General features: G+C 45.9%; 1 protein-coding gene across 1 annotated transcript in view; it reads left to right on the top strand.

The window, feature by feature from the left end:
• The window catches only part of ETF1 (eukaryotic translation termination factor 1), a 157,723-nt gene that overhangs the window by 78,451 nt on the left and 52,634 nt on the right, over positions 1-26,638 (top strand). The window contains exons 4-5 of the mRNA XM_082255326.1: positions 3,116-3,254; positions 4,494-4,684. Of these exons, the coding sequence (XP_082111452.1) occupies positions 3,116-3,254; positions 4,494-4,684 (330 nt within the window). The remainder of the gene's footprint in view (positions 1-3,115; positions 3,255-4,493; positions 4,685-26,638) is intronic.

Genomic DNA, 26,638 nt, shown 5'->3' on the forward strand with positions numbered 1-26,638 from the left:
TCCTAGCGTGTTAGGTTTTAGCACCGGTATTGCTCCGCCAGCGGGGGATTGCGGTACTAAGGTACCTAGACGATATCCTGTTGAGAGCGGATTCTCCTTCAGTCTTGTTGGGGAATCTGGCGGTCACTGTCAGAACACCTTGCAGGATTTCAGTTTGAACATCAATTTCAAGAAATCCATGCTGACACCGGTCTAGAGACAGGATTATCTGGGCTTGACTTTGGATTCGGCCTTGGCCAAGGTGTTTCTTCCCCCGGACAAGCTGCAAAAGTTGCAGGAGGCGATTCGGTTGTTGGCGAACAATGTGTCCTCTCTGAGTTTACTTGTGGGCCTTGGGTCTGATGGTATCAACATTCGAGGCTGTTTGTTTGCTCAGTTCGATACCAGACCTTTTGCAAAGGGAGATTCTTGTCAAATGGAACAAGGATCCAAAGTCCTTGGACTCTTTGAATAGGTTAATCTCCAACACAAGGTCTGCTCTGTTTTGGTGGATCCAGTCTCCAGCACTATGCCAGGGCAAGTCCTTCTTTCTGTTTTTTTGGATGGTGGGGACCACGGACGCCAGCCTATGGGGCTGGGGCAGGTGCCAGGGAAGCTCTGTGCCCAGGGTACCTGGACGATGGAGTCTAAACTACCGATAAATGTTTTGGAGCTCATAAATATAGCTTTGTCTGAGCCATTGGACGACTCGGCTGCAAGACTGTCCGGGTTCGGATTCAATCAGACCATGCCACAGCTGTGGATTAAATCAATCACCAGGGGGGCACCAAGAGCGTCTAGGCAGCCAAAGAGGTGTCCAAGATTCTGGCCTAGGTGAAAAAATGTATTCCAGCCCTCTCTGCCGTACACATTTAAGGTGTGGAGAACTGGCAAGCTGATTACCGGAGTCGTCAGGTGTTGGATCTAGGGGAGTGGTCCCTGCACCCGGAGGGGTTTCATCTCCTGTGTTTGGTGGGGGACTCCCGAGGTAGATCGGTTTGCTTCTCGCCTCAACAAGGTTCAGATTCATAGCCAGGCCTCGCTCTTCTGGCCGATGCCACAGATGCTCTGGTGGCCCCTTGGGGTCCGTATGGTGTAATTTATGCCTTTCCTCCCTTGAAACTCCTGCCGAGGCTTCTGCGCAGGATAGAGGTGGAAGGGATTCCGGACATTCTGGTGGCTCCGGACTGGCCTCACTGGTCTTGGTACGCAGACCTAGTGAGGTAGGTCGCCAATGCTCCTTGGAAACTTCCTCCTGCGAAGATATATGTTGTCTCAAGGTCCAATCTTCCATCCTGCTTTACAGTCGCTGGCTTTAACTGCATGGCTTTTGGAAGCCAGGTGTTGAGAGAGAGAGAGAGAGAGAGAGAGGTTTTTCTGACTCTGTAAACCCTACGCTGCTGAAGGCTATGATCTACTATCATACGTGGAAATTGTATATTTCATGGTGTGAATCACTAGGTGCACCCTCGCTTGTTTTCGATAGCTAGGGTCTTGGCCTTTCTGCAGAAAGGAGTTGAACAGCGGTTGGCTTTGAGCTACTATCAAAGGCCAAGTGTTGGCTTTGGCTATATATTTCCAACACCCGTTAGCTACTCATGCTTTGATTCGTACCTTTTTTTTTTTACAGGGAGTGCGCCATATGGCTCCTCCCAGAAGGTCCTTGCCTGGGTCCTCAATCTATTTCTGTTCGTCAAAAGCTTCCTTTTGAGACCATTCGGGAGATTTCTGTTTTCGTTGTCCGAGAAGGCTGCCTTCTTGATGGCTATCACTTCTGCTCGCAGAGTATCTGAACTGGCGGCGTTGTCCTGTCGCTCACCTTATCTAGAGATATACAGGGATAAAGTGGATTAGGTTGTTTCTGATTTTCATCTGATTAAAGAAATTGTGTTGCCTTCACTCTGCCCTAAGCCCAAACATTCTAAGGAATTTGCGTTGCACTCTTTGGATGTGGTTCTGGTGATCAGGGTCTATCTGGAGACTACTGAGTCTTTTAGAAATCAGACGCTCTTTATCCTTACAGAAGGATCTCGTTAAGGGATTGGCTGCATCTGTGGAGATCATATCCAGATGATGAATCAGGCAGATAATTCAGGCTTATTGACTGAAGGGTCAGGTTCCTCCTTTCCCGGTGAAGGCGCATTCTACGAAACCGTTGGGAGCCTCTTGGGCTTTTCGCCATCAGGCATCGGTTCTGCAAAGGGGCAACTTAGTCATCTGTGCATAAGTTTACAAAATTCTACTAAGTAATGTGTTTGCATCTTCGGATGCTTCCTTTGGCCGCAAGTTTTTGCAGGCAGCTGTTTAAAGAGACCTGTATTTTTTATTTATTTTTATTTTTTTTGTTTCTCTTTGAGGGTGTATTGTGTTTTCAGGTGAGCTCCAGTTGTTCCTGGTTGAGCTCCATGTTACCTCATTGGCTAAGTTTAGCCTTTGGGAAGTTGCGTTTCCGTTTGCGTTGTCTTCCCACTCCTCATGAATATACTGCTTTGGAACATCCCTATAGTCTGACTAGATGGATCTGCGTCTCTCCAACGATAGAGAAAACTGGATTTTTGTAAGAACTTACCGTAAAATCCTTTTCTCTGAAGTTCTACAGACGCAGCACCCGCCCCTCTACTTCTGAGTGAATAGGGTTTTTTCTATTCTAAACACTGCTTGCAACTAAACTGTTTGATAGCAGGGTGTGTGGGGTTATGCCTGCAGGGACAGCCCCAATAGGTGTGGTTAAGCTTTTTTCCTGCTTAGTTGTCTGATTTCCGATAGGAGGAGCATAACCCTATAGTCTGACTAGATGGAGCTGCATCTGTCCTACTTCAGAGAAAAGGATTTTACGGAACGTTCTTACAGAAATCCATCTTTTTCAAGTAACTATTTCTTGCTATAACAATATTGCAAATATAAAATTATTGTATGCCGTGGCCATAGATCCTCTATAAGTTTGTTAGTGTTTTCAAATACAAAAGTGTGTTAAATTTAGTGTACCAAAACATTTAATCTAGGAGTGTTTTGAACCTAAACTGGTTATATAATAAGCAAAATCCTTTTTGCCCTAAAACAAAGGTTCGTAATTTTTTTTTTTTTTTTTGGTTATTTCTCTATTGCTGGTACTCTGCAAATGTTTACTCTGTTACAGGCTCTCACAGCTCTACTTTCTGATGATAGCAAGTTTGGATTCATTGTAATAGATGGTAGCGGAGCACTTTTTGGAACTCTTCAAGGAAATACAAGAGAAGTACTACACAAATTCACTGTGGATCTTCCAAAGAAGCATGGTAATTTGGAAAAATGTATTAATCTATTAAACTATAGAGAGACTTAATTTTGTAGTCTCTCCCCCATTTTTGTTTCCTTGCGTTTTACTTGCAGTGCAGTTCACCAAGACTTGACTTGACAAGGGGATATTGTCAACAATTTAAGTAGAACTCTGGCCTCCCTTAGTGCCGCAGCACTTCTGCCTTCTTGCAATTGGTTTTCTCTTGGATTCTCTGCAAAGTCCCAAAAATAGAAAATTTAGTCTGCCACCTAATGCAGCTTCCTTTGATGGAGTGGGAATGATGCCTCACTGCTCTTGAATTCATAGCAGCATTACTGCTCTCATTTACGCTGTGCTTGATTGCCCTACAGTGGGATGAAAACCTTTTGCCGGGTTGTGGCTTGTAACTGCTCCTTAACAAGCTTGTAGCTTGTTAACCAGCACCTCGCCAAACCTAGTCCTGTCCACTGCTTTGTCTGTCACCACTACCATTGTTGGTGAAACCCCACCACTGTAAACACTAGTGTCTGGGATGGGAAGCATGAGGCACAAATGAGAATTTGGCTCAGTCATGGAGGGTAAAGGAAAGTTCTTGTTCAGACAGTACAGGACACCGGAAGATTCAGTTCCATCTGGATTATAGGCAGCTGCCTTCGTGTGATCACTGACAAAAAAAATGCAAGGACCCTCATATAACCCATCTTGCATCCAGCAATTCTTAGTAGTTTTCTACGGTATTTAAGTGTTGGATGTATCTGAGTTTATTTTATGCAGTTTCTGGATTCTGTACATGGACCCCACCAGAGAAGACGAGGGCAGCCTGTAAACTTACTTCAGGCTCTGAATCTAGCTCCCACCCTGGCATATGGTGTAGCCATGGTGCTTTATGCTCCCTTAGTGAAATTTCCCTCCTTAAATTAGCCTTTTTTTGTCCATCCAGGCTAGATTTCTTACCTTCCACCCCCACACAACCCCCCCCCCCCCCCACCCCCTTGAGCTCCACTAGAAACAGTAGAACCCCATTACATGGGGGCCCATAGTTTCTCTTTTGGGGTTCTACTGCACAGAGATCAAGAAGAGCCCAGAGTGCAAAATGAAGACCTTTTTGGCAAGAAGAGCTTGGCAAAGTATATTGATGGTTTGTGATGGAGAAAGAGGTGTCTAGCTGAGCTCAGAGGTTGGGGCAGAATAATGGCATGTGTGAAAAGATGGCGAAGAGTAATCCCTTTTTTTTTTTTTTTCTTCTATTTTCCCACAGGTAGAGGAGGGCAATCTGCTTTGCGTTTTGCACGTCTAAGAATGGAGAAGCGCCACAATTATGTCAGAAAAGTAGCAGAAACGGCTGTTCAGCTCTTTATTTCTGGTGATAAAGTAAATGTAGCTGGACTTGTGTTGGCTGGGTCAGCTGATTTCAAAACGGAGCTTAGTCAGTCAGATATGTTTGATCAGGTGAGGTTTTTGCCTTAAAATATTTGTAGTGAATTAATCCTCTGATGTTGCAATGATGTACTATAGCCAAATCTGGAACATAGCATATTGGCTGTTCAGCACTTTAAGGGCTGATGTAGATGGCTGCATTGGAGACCATCTGAGTTAAACCTACATAGTTTTATCAGTTCAAATATCCCAGTAGAACTTCATAAAGGTGGGATTCTTTACAGTGCACTCTGCAAAAAACACATGCACGCCGCAACACCACTGCTTGTACCTTTTAATGAACCTTTTAACCCCTTCCCATCTACATTGGGTATATTATCATCCGTTAGCATTTTGCCCTATGCTGAGGATATGTTAACCACTCGCCAACTGCCCCATAGCCAATTTACTGCTACCAGGCGGCTGCGCTGTTCAGAATCACGTGTGTGTATGTGGTTCTGCACTTCCGGGTTTTGGCTGCCAGTACATCTGATTTTTACACAGCGTGTCCTGCGGACTTGATGTCCGCCCGGACCCACCGATTGTTCAGTATACTGATAGAATGGCAGGCTGCCTATGTAAACATGGGAGATTGACAGTCTATCAGTACAAAAGACATGGATCCTGTGTTTCTGTAAATCCAAAACACTGATCCATGTCTTCCATTGGTAAAAGCACCTCCCCCCACCCTAGTATAGCACTGGTCAGGCACAAAGTTAACACTTTGATAGTCCATCTGGCTCAACCAATAAAAAAAAAAAAAAAAACCGTAATGAAAACCCAACCATACAATCCCATATACACAATCCTATACCCGCAGTTGATCCAGAGGAAGGTGGGAAAAACCCCAGCAAACTATGATCCAATTTGCTACAGCAGGGGAAAAAAATTCCTTCCTGAGAGGCAATCGGATATTCCCTGGATCAACTTTACCTATAAATATTAGTACCCACTTATATTAAGTACACCCAGCAAAGAATCCAGGCATTTTTTAAAGCAATGTAGTGAGCTAGCCAGAACCACCTCTGGAGGGAGTCTATTCCACATTTTCACGGCTTCTTACAGTGAAGAAACCTTTCCGTATTTGGAGACGGAAATCTGTTTTCCTCTAGATGTAAAAAGTGCCCCCTTGTCCTCTGTGTTGACCTTAAAGTGAACTCAACATCAAGTTTACTATATGGACCCCTTGTGTATTTATACATGTTGATCATATCCCCCTTAATCTCCTCCTTCTCAAGAGAGAATAAATTCAGTTCCTCTAATCTTTTCTCATAGCTGAGCTCCTCCATGCCTCTTATCAGTTTGGTTGCCCTTCTCTGCACTTTCTACAGTTCCCCGATATCCTTTTTAAGAACTGGTGCCCAAAACTGAACTGCATATTCCAGGTCTTACTAATGATTTGTACAGGGGCAAAATTATCTCTCTGGAGTCCATGCCTCTGTTAATATAATAAAGTACTTTGCTTGCTTTGGAAACCGCAGCTTGGCATTGCATGCTATTATTAGGCTTATGATCTACCAGAACAGCCAGATTTTTCTCCGCTATGGATTCCCCCAGTTCTACTCCGCCTAGTATGTATGATGCATTCATATTCTTAGCCCCCAAGTGCATAACTTTACATTTATCAACATTAAACCTCATTTGCCATATAGTTGCCCAATGAAACAGTGCATTGAGGTCCGCTTGTAAGTTGGAGACATCCTGTAAGGAAGTTATTCCACTGCAAAGCTTATTCCAGACCCCATGTCATTTATAAAGATATTAAGAAAAGTATGAGTCCCAACACTGAACCTTGGAGTACACCACTGATAACCTTAGACCATTCAGAGTAAGAATCATTAACCACTACTCCTCTGAATTCTATTTTTTTTAGCCAATTTTCTTTCCAAACCTGTAGACTTTACCTTACACATTAGCCGTGTGTGGGGAACTGTTAAACGCTTTTTCAAAATCCAAGTATACTGTGTCAACAGCCACCCCTCTGTCCATGGTTTTACTTACCGCCTAATAAAAAGAAAAACTTCAGTCTTTCATGAATTCACGCTGTCTGTTGCTTAAAATATTTTTTTTCCAGCAATAACTCATCTATGTGGTCTTTTTTATTAAAGTCTCCAGTATCTTCCCGACTAAAAAAGGTAAACTAACAGGTCTATAGTTATTTGGCAAAGACTTTGATCCCTTTTTAAATATAGGCACCACGTTGGCCCTACGCCAATCCAGTGGTACTATTCCAGTCCTTAACGAGTAAACTTAACGAAAAATTAGAAACGAAGGCTTAGAAATTACAGCGCTCAATTCTTTTAGGATGCGTGGGAGGATGCCATCTGGTCCAGGCGCTTTAGCCACCCTTATTCTGTCTAAATATTTCTGGACCATATCACTTTTGAGCCATTGTGGATCGTTTGGGGCTGTCTCAATAACTTCCTCATTATGGTCATGAGCTCCCCCATGTTCCTTTGTATACACAGAGCTGAAGAAAGTATTTAATACATTTTGCCTTCTCTTTGTCCCTCTGTCACCCACTCTTGATTTTTTTTTTTTTTTTAAGGGACTACATGCTCAGACCTAACCTTTTTACTGTTAATATATTTCAAGATTTTTTGGGGGGTTTGTCCTATCTGTGCAAAAAATAAATCAGCGCAATTAAATATAAAGTGATGCAGTGCTCAGACCCAATGAATTGGGACAATAAATAAATGTGGGTATACAGCAGCTATATGAAACCTCCCTCACGGGAGTAAAAACCTGTAAACAAATATATACAGCGTTATATAAAATCCATAAAGTGACAAATGTGCATCATATAAATAAATATTCCTTTAAAGGTGCAATATATAGAGTGTCGATAAAGTGCATTCCAAAGTAAAGTGCATGAAAAGTCCGCTAAAACATGGGTAAAACCGTGAGCAAAAATCAATCAAGGTGCTTGATGTCTCCATATATAAAGTGCAAGTGACACCACCAGCGTTTAGCCACAAGATGGCCTCTCACCTCACAGAAGTATTATACCAGCAATGAATCCTCAGTAAGGATAAGTCCAGTGTAGGGGATGCCACTTCCTGGATCGATCTCTCACAATTCCATGGGTATAGTATGTGGGTAAAGATAATAAAGGATCTAAGTGTTCACTGCTATTATCCTTTTATTAGAATCACAAAAAAGTGAAGATACACTCACATGAATCTGCACAATAAGGCTTGTGCGGACCGTAGACGCCAAACAGTAATACAGCTGAAGGGAGCCGTGCTGATGGGTCGCCACTCGTCCCGTCCGAGTCTCCGCCCTCTATACGCGTGGCGTCTTACGCTTTCGCGTCACGACTTCGTCAGTAGGGGTCCTACTATCTTTTGCAATCTGTCATTCATTTTGAATTTTTGCGTCCTTGATTTCATTTTTACATATTCTGTTATGTTCTTTGTAACAATTAAGCAATGATGGTGTTCCTTCATTTTTTATATTTTTTTTAAGCTTTTCTTTTTATTTATAGCTTTTTTTAACTTTGGCCGTGAGCCACATTAGGTTTTATTTTTAGCCTTTTAAAGGTATTACCAATTGGAATATACTTGCAGTGAGTTTGCATAGTCTTTTTGAAAATTTCCCATTTCCCTTACATCCTCCGACAGTTGCCGCCCACTCATACAGTCTTCACCAATGGGGTATTGACTTCCTCTCCTTAGGAGTAGCTAGGCATAAGACTTGTTAAAACAAAAGCATTTACATACACACCCATGGGGGCTGTCCCACTGGTCCAATACCCCCCTGCAATAGCCATCCCAACTCAGTTTGTCTTCTGCCTAGTTCAGGAGTAGATAGGCTTCCCTGTGCTGGGGCTATAGTCTCAGCCTTTTTCTTCTATTTTATGATTTTATTTTCTGCAAATGTCATTTTTTCTTTGCATTACTAGCGGTTTTATTTTGTCAGCGTTGGTCGGATCTTCGGATGAAGACGGCGTTTGCGGAGCTGGGAATCGGACTGGTCGTCCTGGTGCTCCGGGACAGAGGATCAGATGGAATCCCAGCCCGCCATTGAGCGTTTAGCAGGCTAGGTGTTCGCCCTGGCCTCGCAAACGACCCATCCCTGTCCTCAGGGATGCAGCCTGTGAGGTGGCTACCTCACCGGACACATTCACGGTTCGTCCGTGTACTGCTGGTGTTCTGCGTTTTCTGGCTGACAGCACTCCCCTGCCATCTGAGGGCAGGTGGTTTCCCGTTTGATATGAGGCACCCCACGCCATCGGGTACAGGTAAGTACATTCTGTGTGGGGCCTCTGTCTGGGGTCGGCAGTCCTGTGTGTCTGTGGTGTCCCCTATGTCTGTGCGTTTTGTGCTCCCTGATCCCGGTCCCTGCGGGTGCTTTTTTCTCTCACAGCCAGCGCTGTGTGGGGTTTTGGGGGATCCCTCTCCTATGTCACTTTAGGGTGCTTGGAGGTACAGACACGTGCGGCGACCGCTGCGGTGTTAAAAACCGCCGGTCCGCCAATTTAGGTGTGGGCAGCATGTCTGGCTTCACTATGGGCGCTTATACAGCATTGTATGTAGTGTATGTTGGCGCCTTGCAGCGCCATCTTGTGTGTGGCAAACGATTGTTCCGAGCACATGTCGGCGGCCATTTTACCGAAGCCTCCCATTACTTTACATCCATATTTCCTTAGCCTGCAGCCTCAGTTCAGTCTCTGGCGGTGACATCACTTCTTCCTTCACACAGGAGCGACCGACGGTGGTAACACACTTGTGGGGGTCTGTTCTGCTGTCCTTCTTTCTCTCCCTTGTGCAATCTTCCTGGCTTTGTTTGTCCCTGCGGGGGTCTGTGTTCCACAGTCACTGTAGCGGTGTGCTGCAGGGTCCGCGGCGCGCTTAATGGGCCGGTACCTTAAAAAAAAAACATTTTTTTTTTTTGCAATGGAATCCCAGGACAGCAAATTCCCTCCAGCCTTGGTGGGGGATTCAAGTTCCTCTGAATCCTCTACCCTGACTAATTTGGCTGCTGTAGTGGCGACTTTGGTGTCCAAAATGGATGTGCTGATGACTGAACGTGCTGCTAGAAAAAGGCCTAGGATTTATTTTTCTTCTGATTCCGAATTTGACATGGTTGCTGAGGTAGCGTGCCCTTTTTCAGGGTCTCGCTCTTCTCAGGACCCTCAAGTGTCTGAGGGGGAGGCGGAGGTTACAGGGGTGGATGATTCTCCCCCTGGGATGCCCGAGGAACGCGCAGCGATGGATGCGCTGATTTCTGCCATTAAAGAAACGCTACATTTAGAGGATGAGCCCAATCCTCCGGGCATTGTGTCCTCTTTTGGTACACACAGGACCCGCAAGACGGCGCAGGTTTTTCCTTGCCCCGCTGAGTTTCATCACACAGTGAATGAGCAATGACACAATTTAAAACACACCTTCACGGTGCCTAAAAGGTTTCAACTTCTTTACCCTTTTGCGTCTACTACGGTTGCACGCTGGTGTGTGGCTCCTCAAGTGGATCACACTGTAGCCAGATTGAACAAGGCTACTCTGGTTCCCACCGAAGATTCTCCGGTATTTAGGGATCCTACGGATAGGAGGCTGGAATCTCTTGCCTGCCATACCTATGTGGTGGCGGGTTCCATGCTAAAGCCTATTTTCGCCTCTGTCATGGCGGCTCAGGGTGTGGCGGATTGGACCAAGGTGTTGAGACACACTCTTGTGGCTGATTCTGCCCCCTCCCACTACCGTGGAGATGGTGGACCAGATTTATCAAGGTGTCATGTATTTGTGCGATGCGGCCTTAAATGAGGCCCCATTGGCTGCGCGCCTGTCCAGTGTCGCGGTGCTTAACCGTCGACTGAAATGGTTGAAAAGCTGGTCGGCTGACCAGAAATCCAGAAAGACGGTGGCTGATATTCCCTATGCGGGTTCTCTCCTTTTTGGAGACTCCCTTTATGAATTGGTTAAAGGGGTCACTGGGGGCAAGAGCTCTCTGCTGCCCCAGAATCCTAAGGGCAAGTTTTTCCGCAGTAAGCAGGGTCCCGCCTTTAAACCTAATCGGGTGTCCTTTCGTGCCTTCAAGGGCCAGGGTGGCCAGAGAAAGCCCTGGGCTGGCAAACAAAAAAATCCGGCCAAGCTGGTGCGGCGGCTCAGTCCGCCTCTGCCTGAAGGGGCGCCCTCACCCTTTTCAGGGGTGGGGGGACGTTTGCGTGGTTTCCTCCAACCTTGGCTGCTCCGAGTTCCGGACAGGTGGGTTCAGGAAATCATTCGATCAGGGTACAAGATCAAATTTCTTTCACGGCCGGCAGACAGATTCTTTCCCTCAAATCTTCATTTGACCCCAGGGCGGTTACAAGATCTGCATCAAGCGGTACAGGATCTCCTCGCTCAGGGGGTAATCGTCCCAGTGCCTCGTCGGGACAGGTTTCGGGGGTTTTACTCGCATCTGTTCACTGTGCCCAGAAAGGAGGGCAAAGTGCGTCCGATTCTGGACTTAAAAGCTCTGAACCGCTTCGTGCGCCTTTGAAAGTTCCGCATGGAATCGCTCCGCTCGGTGGTGGCCTCCCTGAGTTAGGGAGAATTCCTGGCCTCTATCGACCTGAAGGATGCGTATCTACACATCCCCATTTTCGAGGGTCATCAGAGGTACCTCCGGTTTGCTATCGCGGAGGATCTTTATCAGTTTGTGGCGTTACCTTTTGGTCTCGCTTTGGCTCCAAGGGTCTTAACCAAAGTGTTGGCGCCTGTTGCGGTCTTGGAATATCTGGACGATCTCCTGTTAAGGTCGAGCGCCAGTAAGAGCCTGTTGTGCGATGTGTCCACTACGGTCCAGACGCTCCAGGAGTTCGGTTGGACCATTAACGTTCAGAAGTCGACCTTGTCTCCTTCGGTTCGTCTCCCATATTTGGGAATGGTTCTGGACTCTGCTCAGGCAAAGGTGTTCTTACCAGAGGACAAGCTCCGGACCCTGCAGTCCGAGGTCAGGTCCCTCAGGGACAAAGAATCCTCGTCACTCAGGACATGTATGCGGTCCCTGGGGTTGATGGTATCGGCCTTCGAGGCGATACCATTTGCTCAGTTTCACATGCGATCTCTCCAAGCGGAGATCCTGGCCAGGTGGGACAGACTACCTCAGTCCTTGGACCTGAGAGTTTCTCTGAGTCGCCAAACCAGAATGGATCTCTTGTGGTGGCTTCAGTCCCCAGCTGTTTCGGAAGGAAAATCCTTCCGGCTGTTAGTATGGACGGTGATTACCACGGATGCCAGCCTGTCGGGCTAGGGTGGCGTCCTGGGCAACCTATCTGCCCAGGGCACTTGGTCGGAGGAGGAATCCTACCTTCCGATAAACATGTTGGAATTGAGAGCGATCAGGCTGTGCCTGCTCCACTGGTCGGATCGTCTTCAGGGCCGTACTGTACGTGTACAGACGGACAATGCCACTGCGGTGGCGTACATCAACCACAAAGGGGGCACCAGGAGTGCTCGGGCGGCCCAGGAAGTGACCAGTATTCGGTCTTGGGCCGAGACTCATGTCCCGGCGATATCGGCAGTTCACATTCCGGGTGTGGAGAATTGGCAGGCCGATTACCTGAGCCGCCAGACCCTGGACCAGGGGGAATGGTCCCTGCACCCGGAGGTATTTCAAATGCTGTGTGTGAAGTGGGGATCCCCGGATATGGATCTGTTCACGTCTCGGCTAAACCACAAGGTGGAAAGGTTCGTGGCAAGAACACGCGATCCTCTGGCAGGCGCCTTGGATGCGCTGGTGGTGCCTTGGCGTCGGTATCGTCTGATCTATGCCTTTCTTCCGGTTCAGTTGTTCAGGTTCCTTCGCAGGTTGGCTTCGGAACAAACACTGGTGATTCTGGTGGCGCCAGACTGGCCACGCCGGTCCTGGTACGCGGACATCGTTCACCTGGCCGTCGAACCTCCATGGCGGCTGCCAATACGGGAAGATCTGCTGTCTCAGGGACCGATCTTCCATCCTGCTTTACAGTCGCTGGCTTTAAAGGCATTGCTGTTGAAAGCCAGGTCCTGAGAGACCTCAGGGTCTCTCCTCAGAGGTCATTCCTTCTTTAATCAAGGCTAGAAAAGCCTTGTCTGGTAAGAAAGCTTATTTTGCCTGGTGTGAGTCCAGGGGTTTCTCTCCTCGTTCATACTCTGTGGCGAGGGTGTTGGCTTTCCTCCAGTCTGGTGTGGACCAGCGCCTTGCGTTGGCCACGATTAAGGGCCAGATATCTGCACTGGCTGTTCTTTTCCAGCGCCCTGTGGCGTCTCATTCCTTGAGTCGCACCTTTATTCAAGGTGTGCGCCTCTTGGCCCCTCCTCGAAGGGAGCCCTTACCTCCATGGGACTTGAAATTGGTTCTGTCCGTGTTACAACGTTCCCCGTTTGAAAACATCAGGGAGATTTCGTTACCTCTGCTGTCTAAAAAGGTTGCCTTTCTGGTAGCGATCACTTCTGCTCGCAGAGTGTTGGAGTTGGCGGCGTTGTCTTGCCGCTCCCCTTACCTGGTGATTCATAGGGATAAGGTGGTCTTGCGACCTAACCCGTCCTTTCTTCCGAAGGTGGTTTCGGATTTTCACCTCAATGAGGACATTGTTTTACCTTTTTTTACCTGTGCGAATCCTAAGCATCCTAAGGAGATTGCCTTGTATTCTTTGGATGTTGTCAGGGCAATCGGGGTATACCTGTCGTTGACTGAATCCTTTCAAAAATCGGATTCTCTTTGTCCTTCCTGAAGGTCCTTGGAAGGGTATGGCTGCGTCTGCGGCGACCATTGCAAAATGGATCAGACAGACAATTGTTCAGGCCTATTCGTTGAAGGAACGGGTACCACCCTTCCCTATCAAGGCGCACTCTACCAGATCGGTGAGTGCGTCCTGGGCTTTCCGGCATCAGGCCTCGGTGGCCCAGGGGTGCAAGGTTGCTACTTGGTCGTCAGTGCACACTTTTTCCAAATTCTACAAAATTGATGTTCTGGCATCAGCTGATTCCTCCTTTGGCCGCAAAGTTCTCTGTGCGGCAGTACCGTAGGGGACCCAGGTTGTGTGGGTCCCTGGCTGTTGGGGTTGTTTACCCCCTTGGTTATTTGCTTTCCTGTTGAGCTTTTTTGTTGCCCAGAAGGTTCCCTTGCTGTTCACGTAAGTTTCCTTTCTCTGATGTGGGTACTGCGTTGCCTTTTCTGACGGTTGTTTACCACCCCTCATGTCTACACTGCTTTGGGACATCCCCATTGGTGAAGACTGTATGAGTGGGCGGCGACTGTCAGAGGACGTAAGAGAAAACTGAATTTTTGTAAAATCTTACCGTAAAATTCCTTTTGAGTCCTCCGACAGTCGCCGCCCTGCTTTTGGGGTTCTTATACACTTTTAACTGCTTGCTACCAAACTGAGTTGGGATGGCTATTTCAGGGGGGTATTGGACCAGTGGGACAGCCCCCATGGGTGTGTCTATGTAAATGCTTTTGTTTTAACAAGTCTTATGCCTAGCTACTCCTAAGAAGAGGAAGTCAATACCCCATTGGTGAAGACTGAGTGGGTGGCGACTGTCGGAGGACTCGGAGAAAGGAATTTTACGGTAAGATTTTACAAAAATTCAGTTTTCTGTTCTGTGCTCATCAAAGCAATTATTCCCTCCCAGTCTAAATCCTGGAGAGCAGCCCTCATCCTTGGAAAATTTGCTCTTAGGTCCCTTTCACACGTCCGTTCCGCTGATGGACTCAGTTTTTCTCATCGGGGATCGATCCGCCGATCCCGGCTGAGCAGGCGGATGACGGCTCTGTCTCCGCTGTGTGTGTAGAGACGGAGCTGTTAGAACCCAGCTGTCCTCTGTGGGGGAATCGGATGAGAATGGACGGCCTGTCTGTCCTCATCCGAACCGCCAGACAGATTGAAATTAGGGTTTCTATCCGTCTGAATTTGACGGACATGATCGGATGTCAGCGGACATGTGTCTGCTGACATCCGCTGCCCCATAGAGATGCATGGGCTTCTGTTCAGATCCGCCTGAAAAACTGACAGGCGGATCTGAACGGACGTGTGAAAGGGGCCTTAGAGTTAAGTGTTTTTGTATTTCCTGTATGTTTTTTTTTTTTTTTTTTTTTGCTTGCAGCTAACATTAAATGAAATCGTATTATGGTCACTGCTACCCAGATGTTCCTTTTTATATGAACATTAATTATAAGCTCTGCATGGTTTGAGATTACCAGGTTCAACAGAGCATCATTTCTAGTGGGGGCCTCAAACTGCACCATACAATTGTCTTGTAATAGGTTTATAAATTTTTGCCCTTTAACTGTTCCAGCAGTGCCATTACTCCAGTCAATGCCTGGGTAGTTAAAACCCCCCATTATTAACACTGTCCCAGCCATTGTAGCCGTTTCTATCTGTGCCAGGACCTGAGTCTCCACCTCCTCATTAATACTAGAACTATGACAAACTCCAATGATCTTTGTATTACGCACACCCATGTACATTAAAACCCATACTGCTTCAGACTCAGCGCACACTCCCCAACACTCACTTTGAGATCACTTTTCACATAGACAGACACCACCACCCCTCTGTTTTCTACCCTGTCTTTTCCAAAGAGAGCATAGCCAGGAATATTAATAGCCCAGTCATGTGAAGAATGAAGCCAAGATTCAGCAATGCCAATTAAATCATAGTTCTCCTCGTGCACCAGAGCCTCCAACTCTCCTATTTTGCTGGGAAGACTTCTGGCATTGGTGACCAAATTAATTCATTGTCCCATTTTGCACACTTATACCCCCCCCATCTTTCCCCATTCCTCCCACCAATGGGGGCTGACCCCTGTCTGACCCATTATAATGTAATTCACCCAACCCCCTCCCCAAATCCTAGTTTAAAAACTCCTCCACCATTCCCATAAACCTCTCCCCTAGCACAAAAGACCCACTTCCATTTAGGTGCAAACCATCTTTAGCATATAGGTTGCACTCCAATGAAAAGTGAGCCCAGTGCTCTAAAAAAACAAATCCCTCCTTACACCAGGCCTTTAGCCATACTTTCAGCTCTCTAATCTCCCCCGGTCTTTCCTGCCCCCCCCCCCCTTAGCTGTGTGTGTGTGTGTGTATATATGTGTGTGTATATATGTGTGTGTGTGTATGTATATATGTATATATGTATATATATATAATATATATATATATATATATATATATATATATATATGTGTGTGTGTGTATATGTATATATATATATATGTGTGTGTGTGTGTATATATATGTATGTGTGTGTGTGTGTGTATATATATATATATATATATATATTCGTGCCTTGAACTTTGCGACCTTTTGCCACATTTCAGGCTTCAAACATAAAGATCGAAAACTGTAATTTTTTGTGAAGAATCAACAAGTGGGACACAATCATGAAGTGGAACAAAATTTATTCGATATTTCAAACTTTTTTAACAAATAAGAAACTGAAAAATTGGGCCTGCAAAATTATTCAGCCCTCTTCAGGTAATACCTTGTAGCGCCACCTTTTGCTGTGATTACAGCTGTAAGTCGCTTGAGGTATGTCTCTATCAGTTTTGCACATCGAGAGACTGAAATTTTTGCCCATTCCTCCTTGCAAAGCAGCTTGAGCCCAGTGAGGTAGGATGGCGAGCGTTTTGTGAACCGCAGTTTTCAGTTCTTTCCATAGATTCTCGATTGATTCAGGTCTGGACTTACTATTCCATTCTAAAACCTGGATATGTTTATTTGTGAACCATTCCATTGTAGATTTTGCTTTGTTTTTGATCATTGTCTTGTTAGAAGACAAATCTCCGTCCCAGTCTCTGGTCTTTTGCAGACTCCATCAGGTTTTCTTCCAGAATGGTCCTGTATTTGGCTCCATCCATCTTCCCATCAATTTTAACCATCTTCCCTGTCCCTGCTGAAGAAAAGCAGGCCCAAACCATGATGCTGCCACCACCATGTTTGACAGTGGGGATGGTGTGTTCAGGGTGATGAGCTGTGTTGCTTTTACGGCAAACAACGTTTTGCATTGTTGCCAAAAAGTTTGATTTTGGTTTCATCTGATCAGAGCACCTTCTTCCACATGTTTGGTGTGTCTCCCAGGTGGCTTGTGGTGTGTCTCCCAGGTGGCTTGTGGCAAACTTTAAATGACACTTTTTATGTATATCTTTAAGAAATGGCTTTCTTCTTGCCACTCTTCCATAAAGCGTGAACAGTAGTGCAGTGCAGTCATAAAAGACTCTCTAGTAATGGATGACCCAAAAAAGGACAGAGTCAGCAATAAGATTCACATTAATGATATTAGTAATAATACGAGAGACAGTCCATAGCTTGAAGTGATGCAAGAGAGAAAAGGTAAAGTCCACTTGTGGTTTGGTGAAAAAAACAATTAGTGTGACTTCCGTGCTCGCAACTTCCCACCACCAAGCAATATCTGCCTCTCACCTTAATATCGCGACCCTGCAGGCCCAAAACACACATCTCTCAAATTATTCAGGGAACACAGCTCCAAGCTCTCCCACATCAGATGCTGTAAAAAGCAATCCTTTGCCGCAGTATAATGTCAAGGATAACCAACACTCCGGGATATGAAATGAAAGAAAAGGGGATCTAGTGCTCTCCTGTATGCCAAATTTATTAGCCCATGAAGAAAAGTATTGCACTTACATGGTATCCGACATAATAAAAGCATAAGACAGTATGCAGAGCCTGCAGCGTGCTGAACCGTGCTGTTGCTTCCTGGTTATGGCCGTGGATCAGATGGACCAACCCCCCCCCCCCCCCCCCCCCAATACGGGAGAGATATGTGTTTTGATCCTGTAGGGTCACGATATTAAGGTGAAAGGCAGCTATTGTTTGGCGGTGGTAAATTGCGAGCACGGAAGTCACACTAATTGTTTTTTTCACCAAACCACAAGTGGACTTTACCTGGTCTCTCTTGCATCACTTCAAGCTATGGACTGTCTCTCGTATTATTACTAATATCCTCATTAATGTGAATCTTATTGCTGACTCTGTCCTGTTTTGGGTCATCCATTACTAGAGTATTTTATGACTGCGCTGCACTACTGTTCACGTATTATATTGAAGGTGTTCTGATTGCCCTTGAAGTGTTAGCTGCTGGTCTATATACTGTTTCTCAAAAATTCAGTGCTGAATCTTTATTACATAGAAGTACTCTTCCATAAAGGCCAGATTTGTGCAGATACGACTGATTGTTGTCCTATGGACAGTCTCCCACCTCAGCTGTAGATCTCTGCAGTTCATCCAGAGTGATCATGGGCCTTTTGGCTGCATCTCTGATCAGTCTTCTCCTTGTATGAGCTGAAAGTTTAGAGGGACGGCCAGGTCTTCGTAGATTTGCAGTGGTCTGATACTCCCATTTCAATATTATCGCTTGCACAGTGCTCCTTGGGATGTTTAACCACTTAACGACCAGCCACGTAGATCTACGTCGTTAAAGTGGTTAGAGGCATCATCCCGGTACCGTTGTTTGAAGCCGGCGGTCGGCTTTCCGTCGGGAGCCGCTCGATCGTTACCCGGGGGGGGGGGCGGGAGGGGACGTCCCCCCCCCCCCCTCCCGCCGCCTTCCGCGGCTTTGCTCGGGGCTCCCGTCCCACCGGGAGCCCCGAGCACCCAGCCGGCACGTCCGCCGGCTGGATGGAGTCCCGATGAATGCCGGAAACGGCATCGATCGGGTCTCCGATGACGTAACCCGGAGGCGGCGTCCATGACGTCACATCCGGGTTACTGTGCCGCAAAAGGCGGCAGATTTAAAAAACGGCTGTATGCAAAAATGCCGTTTTTGGCGTTTTGCATACAGGGAAGTGTAGTGGAGGGGTCTAGGGTCTTTTAGACCCTCGATCCCACCATAAAGTGTACCTGTCACACATATTGCTGTCACAAGGGATGTTTACATTGCTTGTGACAGCAATAAAAGTGAAAAGATTTTTTTTTTTTTTTAAAAAAACCTGAAATAAAGTTAAAAAAAAAGAAAAAATAAATAGGAAAAAAAAAAAAATTTAGCCGCCCCCGTCACCGTTAGCTCGCGCACAAAAAAAAACGTATACGCAAGTCGAGCCGCAAATGAAATCGCTGTTCAAACCACACATGTGAGGTATCGCCGCGATCGCCAGAGCGTGGGCAATAATTTAAAAAAAAGAGCTATACTCTAACTCAAAACTGGTAACCGTTAAATAAATTTAAAGCGTCGCAGATTGAGATCTCTATTGACCGTAGTTTGTCGCCATCCCACGGGGGGGGCGCAATTTTAAACCGTAACATGTTTGGTATCTATTTACTCGGCGTGACATGTTCTTTGACAATATACAAAAAAAAATGGGCTAACTTTACTGTTTAGTATTTTTTTAAATTAGTGAAATGTGATTTTTCAAATTTTTTCCAAAAAAATGGCGTTTTAAAGACCGCTGCGCAAATACCGCGTGACAAAAAATTTTGCAATGACCGACATTTTATTCTCCAGAGTCTTTGCTAAAAAAATATATATAATGTTTAGGGGTTCTAAGTAGTTTTCTAGGAAAAAATACTGGTTTTAACTTGTGAACAAAAAGTGTCCGAAATAGGGCTGGGGGTAAAGTGGTTAAAGCTTGGGAAATCTTTTTGTATCCAAATCCGGCTTTAAACTTCTCCAACAGTATCTCGGACATGCCTGGTGTGTTCCTTGTTCATGATGCTCTCTGCGCTTTAAACGGACCTCTGAGACTATCACAGTGCAGGTGCATTTATACGGAGACTTGATTACACACAGGTGGATTCTATTTATCATTAGTCATGTAGGTCAACATTGGATCATCCAGAGATCCTCACTGAACTTCTGGAGAGTTTGCTGCACTGAAAGTAAAGGGGCTGAATAATTTTGCACGGCCAATTTTTTTATAAATTTCGTTCCACTTCATGATTGTGTCCCACTTGTTTCTTCACAAAAAAATTACAGTTTTATATCTTTGTTTGAAGCCTGACATGTGGCAAAAGGTCGTAAAGTTCAAGGGGGCAGAATACTTTCGCAAGGCACTGTGTGTGTGTGTGTGTGTGTGTGTGTGTGTGTATGTGTGTGTGTGTGTGTGTATATATATATATATATATATATAGTGTATGTATGTATGTATATATATGTGTGTGTGTGTATATATTCTTTGTTTCTAGCGCAAGAAATTAATGCTGAGGTGATCAAATACCACCAAAAAAGAGCTCTTTTTGTGGGGAAAAAGACATCCATTTTATTTGGGTATAGTGTCGCACGACCGTTCAAATGTCAGTCGAAGTAAAGCAGTACCGTATCGCAAAAAATGGCCTGGTCAGGAAGGGTAGTAAACCTTTCTGAGGTTAGGTGGTTAAGGAATACACCTTTCTTTGACTGATACCAGCTTACACTTTCGGTGGCTGCCTACAGTCACTGACCGCTTCAGGAACCAGTTAGTGGTTGTGATTTCTGTCAGCTAGAACATAGTGATCACATGCAAGTTGATTGATTTTCTCAGCTTGCAGGGGCACCTGCAGCCTATAAATGGCCTTGTCCCTCCTGTATAATTGTATAAAAAAAATTGGTGTGTATGCATTTGCGACACATGGAGATTGTGCGTGTGCACACTATATTACCGAAAGTATTGGGATGCCTGCCTCCACACACATATGAACTTTGATGGCATCCCAGTCTTGGTCTGTAGGGTTCAATATTGAGTTGGCCCACACTCTGCAGCAATAACTGCTTCAACTCTTCTGGGAAAGCTGTCCACCAGGTTTGGGAGCTTGTCTATGGTAATGTTTAACCATTCTTCCAGAAGTGCATTTGAGAGGTCAGGCACTGATGTTGGACAAGAAGGCCTGGCCTGCAGTCTCTGCTCTAATTCATCCAAAGGTGTTCTTTCGTGTTGAGGTCAAGACTCTGTGCAGGCCAGTCAAGTGCCTCCACCTCAAACTCTTATCCTTGTCTTTTATGGACCTTGCTTTGTTCACTGGTATAAATCATTGGGGGGGAGGGGGGATTATGGTGTGGGGTTGTTTTTCTGGGGTTAGGGCTGGGCCTGGCCACTTAGTTCCAGTAATCCAGTAAAGAGAATTCTTAAGGCGTCAACATACCAAGACATTTTGAACAATTTAATGCACACAACTTTGTCGGAATAGTCAAACGTTCCCACACACACCTAAACCTTGTGGACCGCCTTCCTAGAAGAGTTGAAGCTGTTATAGGTGCAAAGGGTGGGCCAACTCATTAATAAAGGCAGGCGCCCCAATACTTTAGGTAATCTTGTGTATATTTACAGTGTCTCTGCCCTTAAGGAGCTTACTATCTAAGGTCCCTAACTCGCGTTCATAGCTAGGGCCAATTTTTTATTTTTTTTCTAAACATTTCGGTGAAATTAGACAGAGGGAGCATTGGATGCCAGTCATCACTTGAAATAGAGCAGATACTTTCTCATCAACCAGCATGGCATGTAGTATTCGCATCTGAACGAGTTCCCCAGAACTTAAGCCAGGAGGGTCAAGCCATGGTGCCCACACAAAGCCAGGAGGGTCAAGCCATGGTGCCCACAACTTCTGTAATTGCCCTGGCAGTCTCTGCTGATCGATATACCTTTTCTCTTTTGTTCATTGATGCACACAGCTCCATATCTTTGAATCTGGGTTATGCTGCTCTCCATAGGAGTAGGACTAGGTGGAAACAAAACTTGACTACGCCCCTGGGGCCGTCCTAGGGGGTATACTTCACATTTCCTGCTCAAGGACTTTAGTTTTCTGCCTAGTCAGGATTAGAACCTGGTTCCCTGCTGCGATCTGCCGTCCTGGCATTTTTTCCCCTTTTTTAAATGGAATTTTTTGTTCCAGTGAGAACTGCAATCAACTGCTGAACTGGGCAACGCACTGGATATCCTAGATCCTTACGGTCTTCCCAGTCTGGCCAGCGAGCGTGGCCCAACTAATGGCTCCATGCTAGATTGGCCGCGATATAGCCCCACTGGAAGGGGGCTGGCTGACGCGTAAAACACCTCACGAGGACACATAGCCCTGGTCGTGATGATGGTCATGGCCAGAGTCACAGCGCACCCCCATTCTAATATGGCGCAGTGGACTGTCGGGAATGGTGCGTGCTCGGTTTCTGTGGTGCTTAGTTTCCCCTCTGCTCTGGGGAAATATTTGGGGTAGATGCGGGTCCTCCCTCGGGTTGGTAGGCCCCTTTTGTGCCCTTCCTTCCCTCATGGTCCCCACCCCCCCCTCACTAGTGTTCCCCTGTACTGGTCGCCCGCACTAACACCCCCCCCCCCCTCGTCGGGGTGCACGGGCTGTTGTGGGTGTGGGGTGTTATGGCGATGGGCTGGAGGGAGGCGGGAGAGCCCTGCCGATGACTCCATTTTTTTGATGCTCCTGCAGCGAATGGCTCACTCTGGTGGCCCCTTGGGGTCAGTATCTTATGCTTTTACTGCACTCCAGCTTCTGCGCAGAATCGAGGCAGGAGGGATTACAGTCATTCTGGTGGCTCCAGACTGGCCTCGTTGGTCTTGGTACACAGGTCTCTTAAAGGTTAGTAGCCGATGTTCCTTGGGTATTCACTCTCGGAGAAGATCTCTTGTCTCAAGGGCCGATCTTCCATCCTGCTTTACTGTTGCTGCCTTAACAGCCTGGCTTTTGAAAGCCAGGTACTGAAGGCTAGAGGGTTGTCGGATTCGGTGATTCCTACTGTTAAAATCTAGAAAACCTACTTCTAGGAAGCTCTGTCTGGAGGGTGTACATTTCTTGGTGTGAGTCTCTGGGAGGGGGGGGGGGTTTGGTGGCTTTTACGTCTGCACAGAGTGTCAGAATTGGCTGCACTGTCCTGTTGGTCACCTTACCTGGTGATTCACAGGGACAAAGTGGTGCTACGTCCCTGTCAGTCATTCATTCCTAATGTCGTCTCACGTTTCCACTTGCATGAAGACACTATGTTGCCTTCCTTGTGCCCTAAGCCGAAACACCCTAAAGAAATTGCTTTACATTCTCTGGATGTGGTTTGGGCAATCGTGGTGTTCCTGGTGGCGATTCCTTGTTCATCCTTACGGATGGCTCTCGTAAGGGGCAGACCGCATGGGCTGTGACCATTTCCAGATGGCTCAGGCAGACAGTGGTGCAGGCCTATTCCATTAAGGGTCAAGATCCTCCTTTCCCTGTTAAGGCGTATTTTACAAGGGTGCTCAGTGCCTCCTGGTCCTTTCGTCATCTGGCGTCAGTGGCAGTGGCAGCTACATATTCTTCTGTTCATACATTCACCAAGTTTTAGAAGGTGGATGTCCCAGCATCTGCAGATGCTGCTTTCGGGCCGAAAGGGTTTGCAGGCCACTGTTGCAGAGGCTCCTGCCTCTTAAGGGTGTATTTAGGGTGGTGAGCTCCTGGTTTAGCCCTTTTTTGGGAATTGTGTGCATTGCTGTGTTTTTTTTTTTTTTTTTTTTTCACCCCTCATGTTGACACTGCTTTGGGGCGTCTCCAAAGTCAAAGATGATATGGAGCTGTGTCCGTCAATGAACAAAAGAGAAAACTGAGTTTTTGTCTTACCGTAAAATCCTTTTCTCTGATGTTCATTGACGGACACAGCACCCACCACTCTGTTGAGTTTGGTTATGTATTCTTCACACACTGCTTGTTACAAACTGAAGTCCTATAGCAGGAAGTGGAATTATACCCCCTAGGACGGCCCTAGGGGGTGTAGTCAAGTTTTATTTTTTTTCCCACCTAGTCCTTCTCCTATGGGAAGCAGCATAATCCAGAGTCAAAGAAGATATGGAGCTGTGTCCATCAATGAACATCAGAGACGAGGATTTCACGGTAAGACAAAAATCCAGTTTTTTGAATAGAGTATCGCTCATACAAGGCACCCAAAGTTTGAGAGATGGCGAGTCAGGGGATTTCCACAATTGCAAAAGTAGTTTGTGGGCTTAAAAAAAAAAAGCTACTTTCATCTCCTCCAGGATCGCCTCCCTAGGAATGACCAGCAGACAGCACCTACGGTTAAGGGGTACTCAACACAATGGGTCAGGGAGCACCCCCGTTTTGTGAAGTTTGTGTGGGTATATTGAGATATCCAGAAGATACAGTTGAGACCTCTCTGGGAGACCTTATGGGAACTAGTAACTACAGATCAAAATGCCTCATCCCACCTATCCCCGGAAAGCCAGCCAATATCCTCTTCCAACATGTTATCCCATAAATAGGATGATCTTTCAGGAAGGCATTCAGGAAGGCATTCAATAATCTATAACATTGAAAAATTAAGCCCTTGGCAGACTCAGCTGATTGAATCAGATTGAGGCTGAAGTTAGTTATTGAATCCAGGTGCCTGTATTCCCTTTAGCTCCAACTGCATGCTTCAGTTGTATGTAGTAGTAGTAGTGCATATAGGCATGTAGGGCAAATTTTTCCTGTAAGGCCGAAAATGGGAGCAAAGTCCCATCTTTGAAAATATGACCAATGCGTCACCCTAAAGTTTGAAACCCTGGCACTGTTGTAGTTTGGCTAGCTCTTCATAAAGTTATTGTGCTATATGGGACCATACTTGGTTAACCCCACCACCTGCTGCAACAGTTTTTGACTATATATGTATGTGTTTGTTTACATGTATGTATTAGAGGTGCACCAAATGAAAAATCCGAAAACACAGAAACCGCAAATGACGTATACAGTAATACCGTGGTTTGCGAGTAACCTGGTTTACAAGTATTTTGAAGACGATCTACATTTTAAAAAAAAAAAATTGTCTTGATATACGAGCAGTTTAGTACAGAATAAGCATACCATTGTATGCCTGTACTGTATATAAAAGATGCTGATTTCTACTGTTTCAGAGAGTCTCCTGCCACTTATGTGACTCCCATCTCTCTGCTCTCCCCGGCGGGTGGGGCTGATCACTCCCACTGACATCCGGGGTGGAGGGAAGGAGAGAAGCATAGTCACACGAGCGCCAGCAGACGCTCTGATACAGTATAAATTGGCATATTTATATACAGTACAGAGGGACACATACAGTGGGGATCGAAAGTTTGGGCACCCCAGGTAAAAATTTGTATTTAATGTGCATAAAGCCAAGGAAAGATGGAAAAAATCTCCAAAAGGCATCAAATTACAGATTAGACATTCTTATAATATGTCAACATAAGTTAGATTTTATTTCCATCATTGACACTTTCAAAATTACAGAAAACAAATAAATGGTGTCTGCAAAAGTTTGGGCACCCTGCAGAATTTATAACGTGCACTGCCCCCTGTGCAAGGCTGAGACCTGCCAGTGTCATGGATTGTTCTCAATCATTGTCTGGGAAGACCAGGTGATGTCAATCTCAAAGGTTTTAAATGCCCAGACTCATCTTACCTTGCCCCAACAATCAGCACCATCATCTTCTAAGCAGTTGTATAGAAAACTGAAAATAGTTGACGCTCACAAAGCTGGAGAAGGCTATAAGAAAGCAAAGCGTTTTCAGATGTCAATATCCTCTGTTCGGAATGTAATTAAGAAATGGCAGTCATCAGGAACAGTGGAAGTTAAAGCAAGATCTGGAAGACCAAGAAAAATATCAGAACAGCTCGCAGGATTGTGAGAAAAACAATTCAAAACTCATGTTTGACTGCACGAGCCCTCCAGAAAGATCTGGCAGACACTGGATTTGTGGTACACTAATACACTATAAAGAGATACTTGTACAAATATGGTCTTCATAAAAGAGTCATCAGAAGAAAACCTCCTACGTCACCACAAAAATCAGCGATTGAACTTTGCAAATGAACATATAGACAAGCCTACAAGCCTGATGCATTTTGGAAACAAGTTCTGTGGACCGATGAGGTTAAAATTTAACTTTTTGGCCGGAATGAGCAAAGGTACGTTTGGAGAAGGGACACAGAATTTAATGAAAACAACCTCTGTCCAACTGTTAAGCATGGAAGTGGATCAATCATGCTTTGGGGTTACATAGTTACATAGTGAGGTTGAAAAAAGACATCAGTCCATCCAGTTCAACCTATGATGTGTGTGTTTGCTTTTAACCGTACATTGTATACCCCTGTATGTTGTGGTCTTTAACCACCTCCCACCCGGCCATAGTATATATACGGCCGGGCGGGAGTCTCGTCCTTCTGAATGGACGTTCCGGAACGTCCTTAATTACTCACTGATCACAGGGGGGGTCTGTGCTGGTAATCAGAACATTGATTACCAGTGCAGCCCTGGGGGGGGAGGGGTGCCCACCCATGACCACCAGGGATGCCCACTATGGCCACCAGGGATGGCAAGCAGGGCTCAGAAAGCCCCCCAGTGCCCTCCCTATCAGTGTTGCCCACCAATGGCATCTATCAGTGCTGCCCACCAGTGCCATTATTGCCATCCACCAGTGCCCATTATTGCCCACCAGTGCTGCCTATCAGTGCCACCCATCAGTGCCGATCATTGCTGCCCAACAGTGCCACTATCAGTGCCGCCCATCAGTGCTGCCTATCAGTGCCCACCAATGCTACATATCAGTGCTATCTATCAGTGCCACATATCAGTGCTGCATATCAGTGCCACCCCATCAGTGTCTCCTCATCAGTGCCTGTCAGTGCGGCATCATCAGTGCTCATCAGTGCAGGAAAAAACATATCTATTTGCAAAATTTTATAACCTAAACAAAAAAACTTTTTTTTTTTTTTCAAACTTTTCAGTCTTTTTTTATTTGTGCACCAAAAAAGAAAAAACCTGACGGTGATTAAATACCACCAAAAGAAAGCTCTATTTGTGGGGAAAAAATGACACAAATATGGTTTAGGTACAGCGTTGCATGACCGCGCAATTGTCATTCAAATTGCAACAGCGCTAAAAGCTGAAAATTGGTCTTGGAAGGAAGGGGGTTTAAGTGCCCTGTATTGAGGTGGTTAAGGTGTCCATCCAATAGTTTTTTGAAACTATCAATGCTCCCCGCTGATACGACTGCTTGTGGAAGAGAATTCCACATCTTACCGCTCTTACAGTGAAGAACCCCTTACGCACTTTAAGGTTAAACCGCCTTTCCTCAAGTTTTAGTGAGTGGC

The sequence above is a fragment of the Pelophylax lessonae genome (genome assembly GCF_965119305.1).
Source record: "Pelophylax lessonae genome assembly, chromosome: 4".
Lineage (NCBI taxonomy): Eukaryota > Metazoa > Chordata > Amphibia > Anura > Ranidae > Pelophylax > Pelophylax lessonae.